At 43.2% G+C, this 14,156-nt stretch overlaps 1 protein-coding gene across 1 annotated transcript in view; it reads left to right on the top strand.

The window, feature by feature from the left end:
- The window catches only part of GTPBP2 (GTP binding protein 2), a gene marked incomplete in the record, with an annotated part of 29,299 nt that overhangs the window by 5,222 nt on the left and 9,921 nt on the right, over window positions 1–14,156 (top strand). Inside the window, 5 exon segments of the mRNA XM_073628693.1 lie at window positions 708–882; window positions 1,858–2,077; window positions 5,826–5,961; window positions 6,842–6,900; window positions 9,410–9,581. Of these exon segments, the coding sequence (XP_073484794.1) occupies window positions 708–882; window positions 1,858–2,077; window positions 5,826–5,961; window positions 6,842–6,900; window positions 9,410–9,581 (762 nt within the window).

Genomic DNA, 14,156 nt, shown 5'->3' with positions numbered 1-14,156 from the left:
GTTGGTGAGACGTGAAGAGGAATGGGTGCTGTTGGCGAGGGATGGGGGGGGGGGGTTGTAATGAAGAGGAATGGGTGCTGTTGGAGGGGGAAGGGGGTGAAGAGGAATGGGTGCTGTTGGTTTGGGGGTGGGGGGAGGAGGAGTGGGTGCTGTTGTTGGGGGGGGGGGGGGGGGGGGGATGGGCGCTGTTGGTGAGATGTGAAGAGAAATTGGTACTGTTGGTGGGGGGTGAAGAGGAATAGGTGTTGTTGGTGGGATGTGAAGAGGAATGTTTGCTGCTGGCGGGGGGTGGGGGTGAAGAGGAATGGGTGCTGTTGGGGTGGAAAGGAGTGGGTGCTGTTGGCAGGGTGAAGAGGTATGGGTGCTGTTGGTAGGGGGTCAAGGGGATGGGTGCTTTTGGCAGAGGATTGAGGAGGAGGAGGTTTGGGGATGAGGAGGAATGGTGTTGTTGGTGGGATATGAAGAGGAATGTTTGCTGCTGGCGGGAGATTGGGGTAAGGAGGAATTTTGGTGAGGTTGAAGAAGAATGGATGCTGTTGGTGGGGGTGAAGAGACTGGGTACTGAGAGGGGTTCTGACTCTTAGGATGGGACCGCAGTTTTCTCAGGTTTTGGTGATATAGGAGAGAGCAGAGTAGATGGGTTATGGTTGGCTATGAGGATAGGTGCATTTATGTGACTTTTGTGTCTTCTGCCCTCCTGTGGTCAGGTGGTGAATTACAGCGAGTCTCGTACTGCAGAGCAGATCTGTGAAAGTGCCTCCAAGATGATCACATTCATTGATCTGGCCGGACACCACAAGTACTTGAAGACGACTATCTTTGGCCTAACCAGCTACTGCCCAGACTTTGCCATGCTAGTGGTGAGCGCCAACACTGGCATCGGTGAGTGTTGTCCTCTGACCCTGTATCGGTCCCTGCTGAGCAGATCTTATAATGTAGCCTGCCTAATCCTCCACTGATCAGTGTTAGGTATTTTATGTTTTTATTTCTGAAAAGTTGTTTGACTTTCTTCTTCCAGCAGTTTGTGTTTAGTGTACATGTATAAAGATTGTAGCAGTTCTGATCTCTTCTAGCATTGTATGTTTAGGGTACATGTACTGTATATAGATTGTAGCAGTTCTAAAGCCAAAAGTGTGTGGACCCCCCTCCAAATGAGCGAGTTCAGGTGTTTCCAGTAAAGGGTACTGGGTGGGGTGCTGGGTGGGTGCTCAACCTGTGAACCTCCAGCTGTTGTGGAACTACAAGTCCCGTCAGGCCTCTGCCTGTGGGAGTCATGCTTGTAACTGTCAGCCTTGCAATGCCTCATGGGACTTGTAGTTCTGCAACAGCTGGAGGGCCACAGATTGAGCACCCATGCGACCTAGAGCATTTTAGACAATTGTGCACCTCCAGCTTTGTGGTAACAATTTGCGGAAGGTCTTTTTCTGTTCCAGCATGACTGTTACCCGGTTCCCAAAGCCATCTCAATAAAGACGACTTGATTTGACCAGTTTGGTGTGAAAGGAGTTCACCTGCAATACCTATTATGAGGGGTTCCCACCACACCTGTTTGGATTAGTACTTTTATATTCAAATGTAATGGAAAAAGTGAGAACATTTCAAAGTGGGTGGGAAGAGAGACGGAAGCTGTAGCTGGGAGATCTCCTCACTAGAATTCCTTTAGAGGTTTTTTGAACCAATGAGAATCCTCTAGTGTCTGTTATTAGAAGCTGAATCACACTGAGGGTTTGTCGTAGAGGCAGGATGTTTGAACAAACGGGAGGAACCTGTGAAATAAAATATCTGTGGGTATGGTGTATTGTGGGTCATGTGATATCTCGCACATACCATGTAACCAATCGCAACATCTCTCTTCAGCGGGGACGACGCGGGAGCACCTGGGTCTGGCCATGGCTCTCAAGGTTCCGTTCTTTTTGGTGGTCAGTAAAGTGGATCTCTGTGCCCCACCTACAGTGGACAGGACACTCCGGCAGCTGGAGCGCACACTTAAACAGCCCGGGTGTAACAAGGTGCCTTTCATGGTGCGGACAGAGGATGATGCCGTCACCGCCGCTCAGCAGTTTGCACAGTCACCCAAGTAAGGCCTGAATATCATTGCGCAGTCTCATGTCTTTTTATCACCATTAGTTCTCTTTAATAGCTGTGTCACATGACCCTCTCTGCGCCCTCTATTTGTCTGTATAATTGTCCTGTCACATGACCTTCACCTCATCTGACCTTCCCCCCCCCCCTATTGTCTGTATGACAGCCCTGTCACATTGTTCTCTCTGTGCCCCCCATATAGTTTTGTATTTTATTCCTGTTACATGACATCACCTCATGTCCCCCTTATTGTCTGTTTAATAGCCCTGTCACATTATCCTCTCTGTGCCCCCCCATATTGTGTGTATTGTATTCCTGTCACATGACCTTCACCCAAGCCCCCTATTTGTATTATAGCCCTGTCACATTATCCTCTCTGTGCCCCCCCCCCCCATATTGTGTGTATTGTATTCCTGTCACATGACCTTCACCCCAAGCCCCGCTATTTGTATAATAGCCTTGTCACATTATCTTCTCTGTGCCCCCCATATTGTGTGTATTGTATTCCTGTCACATGATCTTCCCCTCATGTCCCCCTATTGTCTGTATAATAGCCCTGTCACATTGTCCTCTCTGTGCCCCCAATATTGTATTCCTGTCACATGACCTTTACCCAATGTCCCCCCTATTGTCTGTAGAATAGCCCTGTCACATTGTTCTCTCTGTTACCCCCCGCTAATATTGTGTGTATTGTATTCCTGTCACATGACCTTCACCTCATGTCCTCCCTATTTGTATAATAGCCCTGTCACCTTCTCCTCTGTGCCCCCCCCCCCCCCCAATCTTGTTTGTATTTTATTCCTGTCACATGATCCTCACCTCATGTCCCCCCTATTGTTTGTATAATAACCCTGTCACATTGTCCTCTCTGTGCCCCCTCCCGCAATATTGTATTCCTGTCTCATGACCTTTACCCCATGTCCCCCCTGTTGTCTGTAGAATAGCCCTGTCACATTGTCCTCTCTGTGCCCCCCCCATATTGTGTGTATTGTATTCCTGTCACATGACCTTCACCTCATGTCCCCCCTATTGTCTGTAGAATAGCCCTGTCGCATTGTCCTCTCTGTGCCCCCCCATATTGTGTGTATTGTATTCCTGTCACATGACCTTCACCTCATGTTCCCCCCTATTTGTATAATAGCCCTGTCACCTTCTCCTCTCTGTGCCCCCCCTCATATTGTTTGTATTTTATTCCTGTTACATGACCCTCACCTCATGTCCCCCCTATTGTCTGTGTAATAGCCCTGCCACATTATCTTCTCTGTGCCCCCCATATTGTGTGTATTGTATTCCTGTCACATGACCCTCACTTCATGTCCCCCCCCCCCCCATATTGTCAATAGATTATTCACCACATGACCCTTTTCTCATGTACGCGCATATTGTCTGTATAATAGCCCTGTCACTTGACACTCTTTGTGTCCGTTTATTGTCTGTTTAAAGGGAAAGTATAATATTTTTTTCTCTATAGTTTTATATTTATGGCATTAAAGACTTTAGCATCCAGGGGGTCTCTCCTTAAATGTTTTGACGCATCTTTCATCGAGTGAACCACCGACTAGGTTGTTGATTTCTAGAATCATGGGGTTTCAAGACTAGCCGGGCAAGTTTGTAGTGTTATCTGACAGCTTTGGGTAAACTCCTATATATAGCTGTGGGGAGGATTTCTGCTCATCCTTCAGGTAGGGTAACACTGGTTGGGTTGTGGGGTTTCTTTGGTCCCACCTATCTTCTCTGTTTTAAGCATTCCACTAGCTTGTTGTACTTCAGTATCTCTTGATGGCGGGGTTCCCTCCAGTCTTGGGGGTTTTGCTTTGGTTCTTCCATTTGGATGTTGTGTTGTGACGGTTCTCGTACCTTTTGCTATCTTGTTACAAAATTGGTCACTAGCCCAGGCAGCCCTTTTCCTCATAGTCGTAATAAACTAGTATTGCGCTTAGACTGGAAATGTCCTGCATATTGAGTCTGTGATTCGTGACATTTATGCAGTGGCAGTGAACAAAGGGAGCCAAATCCTAGGATAACCCTGCCGCTCTCAACACCAGCGGGACACCGGAAGCTGAAAAGAGATCAAAGGAATAGAGAGCGCACGGGCTCCTGGTGCAGTACCCTATAATTATTGGCTAAAAAAAACAAATATAATCACACTCACAATTGTAAACTTGTTAAAAGTCATTGAATTCCCTGTTAATCAGTCCTGTCGATGGATGATCCTCTGGCGCTGGCTTGCAGTCCACAGGGTGTTTGACAGCAGCTCCAGCTGCACTATGTGACTCCTACCCTTAGCTGACAACCCGCATGGGGAAAAAACTGGTGGGCGCTCCTAGTCACTCGGCCAGCTGGTTCCAAGCATGGCACTGCTGCAAGGGAGATGGGCAGCTGTGTGGGGTAACGTGGAAGCGGCCAGCCAGGTGACTGGAAGCGCACACCTGGAGCTGCCGGCGAACACCCTGTGGACCTCAAGCCAGCGCCAGAGGATCGTCTATTGGCAGGACTGATTAAATGGGGATTCAATGTCTTTTAACAAAGTTCACAATTGTGAGTGTGATTTATCTTTTGTTTTTTTTAACCAATTATTAAAGTGTACTGCACCAGGAGCCCTACTTCTTTGAGCCCTTTTCCTCATCATGGCATGCATGCTTCTATGGTTAAGAGTTCTAAAACTTGGGCCTTCTCTGTTTTTGACTGGCTGGTCTTTTCTGTTGTCTACACTTCCCTCGAAGGGAATCCTTTCTTTTTTTTTTTTTTCTGCATCTGAGCCCAAAGAATTGTTGTCTTCTGTTGACCTTACTTGTCATTGATCTGTAATAACCCCTCATTGTTTTATTTTTATTTATTTATTTTTTTGGGGGGAGGTTTGTTTGTTTTTTTTATTCAGTTTTTTTTTTTTTTTTTTTTTCATTTGTTGTTTTGGTGGATTGCTGATTGGCTGTCATTCGCAGGAGCTAATTATCCTTCAGTTTTGGTTCACACCGGTGCAATGAAAACACATGACCTATGAGAAACGCACCATAAGCATAGCAAATTTGCGCCATATTCGGTGACATTATCGGCACCTTTTTTCTCTGATCAGCAAAATGCCAATAACAGCATTTTCAAGAGATATGTTTCAGCTGCTGAATTTTCGGTGCATCTCCTAACTATAATAGAATTCTTTTGTAGCAGGGAGAGTGTTTCACCGCTCAGGTGGATCCAGATCCAGGTGTAGAGTTAATGTGAAGCCTTCAGAGTTGAAGAGTCCCAGGTGCTGGCTAAATGCTGAATAAGGCAAGGTATTTGATAGAAAGATCTGGATGCCGCACACTGGATAAAGTAGAAAACTTGTCTTTATTGTAGAGATAGGACCATCAAAAGTACAAGACAATCATGCAGGATGTACAGGATCAGCTGACGCGTTTCACACTCCAAACTGAGTGTAAGCACTCAGTTTGGAGTGTGAAACGCGTCAGTGGTCCTGTACATCCTGCATGATTGTCTTGTACTTTTGATGGTCCTATCTCTACAATAAAGACAAGTTTTCTACTTTATCCAGTGTGCGGCATCCAGATCTTTCTATCAAATACCTTGCTATAATAGAATTCTTATGTCCCTAAATGAACTAAAACAAAATATTTTACAGTAAATAAAAAAATCTTACTTTGTCTTGAGATTTGATCTGTGTGTTCCTGGCCTCCATATTAGATCCTCATTATGTCTGTGTATACCTGGCCTCCATATCAGATCCTCATTATCTCTTTTTACAGCATCACCCCGATCTTCGCCATCTCCAGTGTGACCGGAGAGTCTCTGGACCTCCTCAAGGTCTTCCTAAATATTCTGCCCCCTCTCACCAACAGCCGAGAGCAAGAGGAGCTGATGCAGCAGCTGCCGGAGTTCCAGGTGAGCCGAGTATCAGGGTGTCACAAGTGGATGATAAGGTCGGGAGATATGTCTTGTTGGCCAAGGGGCACACAAGTTTGTTGCTGTCAAGCTAAAGCTTATGCTGGCCTCTTGTATCTCTGGAGGCTCTTGTGGTGGTATTTCCCTACCTTCAGTTTTGCATTAATAATACCAGCATTGTAAAGCCAAATTTTAGTGTCACCCTAATGCAGGGAATCCACCCTAATGCAGGGAATCTTACCATTGTGGGAGGGACAAATACACAAACTACAGAGGGGAAATTTCATAATTGTGGGAGGGGCAGAGACACAAACTACTGCAGGAAATCTCATCATTGTGGGAGGTGCAGAAATGCAAACTTTATTATTTTTTTTTGTTGAAAATATATACTTTATTATTATACTTTTATTATTCCACCCATACCTATTCCATTCCACACTGTACTGCGACGCAGCGCATAAATACACACCATAGAGGCCCAAGTAGACTCGGTAGAGACACAAACAACTGAAGGAAATCTCACCATTGTGGGAGGGGCAGAGACACAAATTACTGCAGGAAATCTCACCATTGTGGGAGGGGCAGAGACACAAACTACTGAGGGAAATCTCACCATTGTGGGAGGGGCAGAGACACAAACTACTGAGGGAAATCTCACCATTGTCCTCCATATGGCAGTAACACAGATCTTTGTGCTGTGTTTTGTAGTGTTTCCCTGCATGGTCTTCTATCTCAGGATTCAAAAGGTGTGGGTGACCCCGTGGCATTATACTTTATAACAGAAGTGATTAAGGTCAACCCATCTATATAGGTGTGTCTATTCTCTTGGATTGGATAGTCGTACCTCTGAGTGTAATAGTATTGGTTTTTCTCTTGGCAGGTTGATGAGATCTATACAGTGCCTGAAGTAGGGACAGTGGTTGGAGGAACACTTTACAGGTATGTTGATCCTCATCGGCAAAAAAATCTGTATTGGGTGTCTTTTTATCCTGAAAGGTCCCCTTGATGACAAATGTTTCATGAGGGCAGAACGTTGGGGGAGCAGGCCATGAATACTATATTGGGGGCAGCACTGTGGCTAAGTTATTATCTTTTGCATTACAGCAGTGGGGTTCTTAGTACGATCACAAAGTGGGGTCACTGTTTATAGAGTTTGGATATTCTTCCCATATTATGTGGTTACTTACCTACAGCATACTAAGGCTTCATGTACGCTGCTGCTGGTAAACGGACGTTTAGGAACATTTGGGAATTTTTTTTCAGCTGCCACTGAACTCTCCTCTGATACACAGGGTCATTTGTAGTAGTTTTTAGGCAGTTTTTAGAAGCATTTTTTGGAATGCAAAAAAATGTATTCAGATGGATGTTCAGAGGCTTTTGAAATGCCAAATGTCTCTAACAGCTTGTAAACGCGGTAACTCGCGTTTAGCAGCATTTCCTTTACAGACGTTTTTCATTTTAACATTTTTTACAAATGCTTTTAGACGCAAATGCAGCATGTAACCGCGGCTAAACGGATGTTTTTAGACGCCGGTTTCTAGCTGTCAAGTTAAGTCATTCAGGAGAGGTTAAACTACGTCCCGTGTACATGAAGCCTTAACCACTTCAGCGCCGGAAGGATTTACCCTCTTTCTGACCAGAGCACTTTTTTGCGATACGGCACTGCGCTGCTTTAACTGACAATTGCGCAGTCGTGCGACGTTGCACCCAAGCAAAATTGACGTCCTTTTTTTTCCCCACAAATAGAGCTTTCTTTTGGTGGTATTTGATCACCTCTGCATTTTTTTTATTTTTTGCGCTATAAACAAAAAAGAGCGACAATCTTGGAAAAAAAAAAGCAATATTTTTTTTGACTGTTAAAAAGCTTGTTTTAAACAGCTGTCTGAAAGTCATTAAACATATTTTGGATTTTTAGGTGTGACCTTTAAAATTTACTAGGTCACATTTTTAGGAATAGTGTTTCTGAAGTCAACCTAAAAGAATCATACCTGTTAAGTTTACAATAAATGAAAGGGAAGTATTCCACACAATCATGGTTTACCCAGTCATGAATAGGCCACCAGCAACCTGCCTTGTGATCTGCAGCACAAGGTGGTGTAGCTTCCATAAGCATTCTCGGAGTGACACTAAAGTAGTTTTTGCTGTGGTTGAGCAAAACCTTGTGCAGTAAAGTTGCAACAAAGCAGTGCTGCTGACACTGCAATGTATACGGCTTTTCAATTTCAAGGTCCCACAATGCACTGGTTACATGAACAGCACAATAACCCAACGTAAGGGTACAGGAGAGGGCAATGCACGTGTAGTAGGGTGCAGCATTGATAAAGAGTCATGTGTGTTTTTGTATTTGTGGCAGCCCAAGTTAACATGCAATGTAATGCAACAGATCACAAAAGTGCAAATCTCCCCTATGAAGAAAAAAAATATGTAAACCACTATTGACTGGCAGACAAACTCATGGAACTTTGGGTATAAATGTAAAAAGCAATATTTTTTACTTTTTTGCTATAATAAATATCCCCCAAAAATATATAAAAAAATCTAATTTCTTCCTCAGTTTAGGCCAATATGTATTCTTCTACATATTCTTCTACATATTTTTGGTAAAAAAATCGCAATAAGCGTATATTGATTGGTTTGCGCAAAAGTTATAGCGTCTACAAAATAGGGGATATATTTATGGCATTTTTATTATTAATTATTTTTTTTTTATTAGTAGAGGTGGCGATCTGCGATTTTTATTGTGACTGCGACATTATGGCGGACACATCGGACACTTTTGACACCATTTTGGGACCATTGTCATTTATACAGCGATCAGTGCTATAAAAATGCACCGATTACTGTGTAAATGACACTGGCAGGGAAGGGGTTAAACACTAGGGGGCGATCAGGGGGTTAAGTGTGTCCTAGGGAGGTGTTCTAACTGTTGGGGGGATGGGCTACCACTGACATGATAGCGATCACTGCTCCCGATGACAGGGAGCCATAGATCTCTGTCATGTCACTAGGCAAAACAGGAAATGCCTTGTTTACATAGGCATCTCCCCGTTCTTCCGCTCTGTGACACGATCGCGGGCCCCCGGCGGACATCGAGTCCGCGGGCACGGTCACAGAGTACACGGCCCGCGAGCCCACAATGCCACGATTTAAAGGGGACATACCTGTACGCCCATTTGCCCAGCTGTGACATTGTGCCGACGTACATCGTCGTGCGCTGGTCGGCTAATGGTAAAATGATCCTAGTGTAAAATTTCCATATCTTCCCGGGAGACCTCCATGGAGAGCCACAATAAGATGCTGGTCCAAACGCCTGATTCAATGGCACTGGACAGTGCTACACTTTTAGGCATCACAGCACACTAGCAGGGGCAGTTTTTGTGTTCATGTTCATACAGCTCTGTTGCATAGGAATCATGACTCTTTTTTTTCTTTCTTTAATCCTTTGCAGTGGGGTATGCAAGGAAGGTGAGCACCTTGTGGTGGGGCCCACAGACTCTGGTAGCTTCCTTCCCTTGAAAGTTTGCAGCATCCAGAGGAACCGGTCTGCATGCCGTGTGTTACGTGCTGGACAAGCCGCGACCCTGGCACTGGGGGCATTTGACCGATCTCTGCTCCGAAAGGTTAGTGTATACCACAGGGTGTTTTACACTGCAATCCGCACTTACAGTACAGCTCTGTCAACTTAAAAATAGTCAGCGTGTGCGACAACACAGCCTTAGCCATTGGGGTTTCTCCCATTGTCTTTTGAGAGACAAACAGATTTAGAAACAGTCGGGTTATACTGCCATCTGCAATTGGTTGGATACAAGCCAAATCAAATTCACTCAACCCACTTGTAAAAGAGGTCTTTGGGTAACAGTGCTTATTCTGCAATTAAAGCAAATGTATTTATTTTTTTTTTTAAAAGTCAGCAGCTACAAATGCTACAGCTGCTGACTTTTAAAATATGGACACTTACCTGTCCAGGGCACACAATATTGACACCCGAAGCCGATCTATCCCTCGGCTCCTGAGTGGAGGCACCTCCATCTTTGGTAAGGGAATCAGGAAGTGAAGCCTTGCGGCTTCACAGCCTGGTTCCCTACTGCGCATGCGCAAGTCGCGCTGCGCGATTCCACTGGTCCCTGCTGTCTTCTGGGACCTGTGTGTCCCCCAGAAGACAGTGGGGGTGGGGGTGGGACGGAGGAGGCGCCGGATATAGCATAGATAGCCGCAGATACTGTGGCTATCTATGCCCGGAATTGGGAGCAAATACCTGGATTATACAGGTATCTGCTCCCCCCCACCCCCCACCCCTGAAATGTGCCAAATGTGACACTGGAGGGGGGGGGGGATTCTGAAAAGCGGAAGTTCCATTTTTGGGAACTCCGCTTTAAGTAAAAAGTGCCTTGGTTGCTGGTTGCTCAAAAAGAGGGAATTACCTTTTTTCTCTAAATGTTCATTGAAGACACAGCAGAGCACAGAGGTATAGGCCCAGCCCTAGGTGGATAAACACTAAGCAAAAATAAAAAAAAAAATACAAACGTAAGGGTAAGCTCCTCTCTCTGAGCTGTACTCCCTGAAAACTCCGATTTGGTCCTATTGTGCTTGGTTGCATCCTTATTAGTCCTTGCTTGGTTAGGATATCCTGAGGTGTGGTGTGTGTGTGTTTTTTTTTTTTTTTTTTTTTTTTTTTTTTTACCATCAGGCTTCAATTTCCCGGGTCTTTTATTATTATTATTATTATTATTATTATTATTATTATACAGGATTTATATAGTGCCAACAATTTTGCTCAGCGCTTTACAAAACTAAGGCAGACAGGTACGGTTACAATACACTTCGGTACAAGAGGAATCGGAAGGCCCTGCTCCTTAGAGCTTCCATTCACACAGTTACTACATTTTACCACTTTTGTCTGGTTTGTGTGTTTCTTTGGTTTCTGAGTTTAATGCAGGGAGCTGCATGATTTAGAGTGAATAGATGGTGCTGGATGCCGATAGCTGTTCTTAACCACCTGGCTATCAGAAGATTTTACCCCCTTCATGACCAAAGCATTTTTTGCTATTCAGCACTGTGCTACTTTAACTGGTATTTGCGTGGTCATGCAACACTGTACTCTAAATGAAATTTGTCATTTTTTTTTCACACAAATAGAACTCTCTTTTGGTGGTATTTGATCACCACTGGGTTTTTTTTTATTCTATAAACGACTGAACATTTTGAAAATAAAAAAAATATTTTTTACTTTCTGCTATAAAACATACCCAATCAAATTTCTTAATACATTTATTCCAAAATGTATTCTGCTACATGTATTTGGTTAAAAAAAAAAATCCCAATTGGGCTCCATGCACACTAGCATTTTTCATAAGCTCAAAAAAAGCTAGAAAAAAATGCTGGATGAAAAGTGCTGATAATAGCATTTTTGTCCCAGCTTCTAGTAGCATTTTAGGAGCAGTTAGGCTGCATTCACACCTGAGCGTTTTGTAGCTTGAATATCCAAAATGCTGGAGGGGAAAAAAAATCAATGATTTTCTATGGAGAGATTGACATCTCCTCTCCAAATCGCCTGAAGCTCAAACAAATTCTGGAGCTTATTTTGTCGCTCAAATCGGGCAGATTTGAGCGTTTTTGGCGCGCTTTTATTCCCATAGGAATGAATGGAAACGCACCATTTGCGTTTTTGTGCGTGTTTGCGCATTTTATTGCACGTTTTTGCGCGATTTTCTGCTCAAATTAAAAATTTAAAAAATAAAATGGTAATAATATATGAATAAATAAATGTAAAATAAATACACAAATGGCTACAAACCATCATCAATAAGTAAAAAAAATAATCTGTAAAAATAATAATTAACCTCTAACCTTAAAAAAAAAATTAAATACATTATTAATAATAATAATATAACAATAATCGCCCAAACTAGAACAAAAAAAATACATTAATAATAATAATAATAATTTATTTTGTGTTGGGGTGTTTAGTTATTTATTATTATTTTATTTTTTTAAGGGGTAAGGGTTAGTTATATATTTGTTACTTAGTATTCATTAATAAATTTATTTTTATTTTTTTTTTCATTAATTTTATTATTATTATTCATATAATAATAAATAACCCTAACTCCTAATCCTAACCCTAAATCGAACTCGAACCCCTTACCCTAACGAAAAAACATTATAATAAATTAACAATAATAAAAGAATAAATAAAAGCTAATGGAAAAGCTAAAAAAGCTGAAATGCCTAGCAACAAATGATGCAACAGATAATAGTTTTCTCTATTGGCTAATAAAAAAAACGCCAAAGCCCACAAACAAAAAAAACGCTCAAAAGGTGCTACTCTCATGTGTGACTGTAGCCTTAGAAGCATTAGCATTTTATTAGCGTTTTTGCAGTACATCAAGAAAAAAAAAAGTTCAAAAGAAGCTGTTTAGTAGCATTTTAGTAGCTTTTAGTAGCTTTTAAATGCAGTTGGGAGCATTCAGCGTTTTGTTTTTTTTCTGCTGGGAAAAACTCCCCAAGATACTCTACAAAAACAATTTATATTCTGCTCCTAGATGCTGAAGCTTAGAAAATGCTAATAGCAAAAAGTAGTGTGCATGGACACATAGAATAACCCTATTTATCTTCTAGAAGCAGAAAAAAATGCTAATGACAGCTTCTGCGTGAAAGTTCTAGTGTCTACAAAGTATGGTATATACAGTGCATCCAGATTAAATTAATTATTTTCCTCAAAATTCTACAAACAATTCACCATAATGAAAATGTGAAAGAAGTTTGTTTGAAATCTTTTCATATTTATTAAAAATAAAAACATCCCATTTACATAAGTATTCACAGCTTTTCCCATGACACTCCAAAATTGAGCTCAGGTACATCCTGTTTCCACTGATCAACTTTGAGATGTTTCTACAACTTGATTTGAGTCCACCTGTGGTAAATTCAGTAGAATGGACATGATTTGGAAAAGCACACACCTGTCTGTATAAGGTCCCACAGCTAACAGTGCATGTCAGAGCACAAACCAAGCCATGGAGTCCAAGGAATTGTCTGTAGACCTCAGAGACAGGATTGTATGGAGGCACAGTTCTGGGGAAGGGTTCAGAAAAATGTCTGCAGCATTGAATGTCTCAATAAGCACAGTGGCCTCCATCATCTGTAATTGGAAGAAGTTTGGAACCACCAGGACTCTTCCTAAAGCAGGCCGCCCGGCCAAACTGAGCGATCGGGGGAGAATGGCCCTTAGTCAGGTAGGTGACCAAGAACCCGATGGTCACCCTGACAGAGCTCCAGCGTTTCTCTGTGGAGAGAGGAGAACCTTCCAGAAGAACAACCATCTCTGCAGCACTCCGCCAATCAGGCCTGTATGGTAGAGTGGCCAGACAGAAGCTACTCCTCAGTAAAACGCACATAGCAGCCTGCCTGGAGTTTTACCAAATGGCAATTGAAGGACTCTCAGACCATGAGAGACAAAATTCCCTGGTCTGATGAAACAAAGATTGACCTCTTTGGCCTGAATGTCAAGCATCATGTCTGGAGGAAACCAGGCACCGCTCATCACCTGGACGTTACAATCCCTACAGTGAAGCATGGTGGTGGCAGCATCATGCCGTGGGGATGTTTTTCAGTGGCAGGAACTGCGAGACTAGTCAGGATCGAGGGAAAGATGAATGCAGCAATTAAAACCTGCTCCAGAGCACGCTGTACCTCAGACTGGGGCGAAGGTTCATCTTCCAGACAATGACCCTAAGCACACAGCCAAGATAACAAAGGATTGGCTACGGGACAACTCTGTGAATGTCCTTGAGTGGCCCAGTCAGAGCCCAGATTTGAATCTGATTGAACATCTCTGGAGAGATCTGAAAATGGCTGTGCGCCTTTGCTCCCCATCCAACCTGATGGAGCTTGAGAGGTCCTGCAAAGAAGAATGGGAGAAACTGCCCAAAAATAGGTGTGCCAAGCTTGTAGCATCATACTCAAAAAGACTTGAAGCTGTAATTGGTGCCTGTAACGAAACGTCCCACACTCCGCTTGAGTGCTTTCGTCAAATACTGCTTCCTCCCAGTCGGAATATAGATATCAGATATTCCAACCGCTGACAACCACAAACTAGGCAGTACTCATTTGGTTGCTCAACATGCATTATTTATTGAAACACATGTAACAGATATACAACTCAGGGACATTCCCCCCTCCCTTTGATTCAGGGG

Source organism: Aquarana catesbeiana, linkage group LG04, assembly GCF_042186555.1.
Source record: "Aquarana catesbeiana isolate 2022-GZ linkage group LG04, ASM4218655v1, whole genome shotgun sequence".
Lineage (NCBI taxonomy): Eukaryota > Metazoa > Chordata > Amphibia > Anura > Ranidae > Aquarana > Aquarana catesbeiana.
Note: the sequence above shows the minus strand (reverse complement) of the source record. Positions and strands in the feature narration are given on the sequence as shown.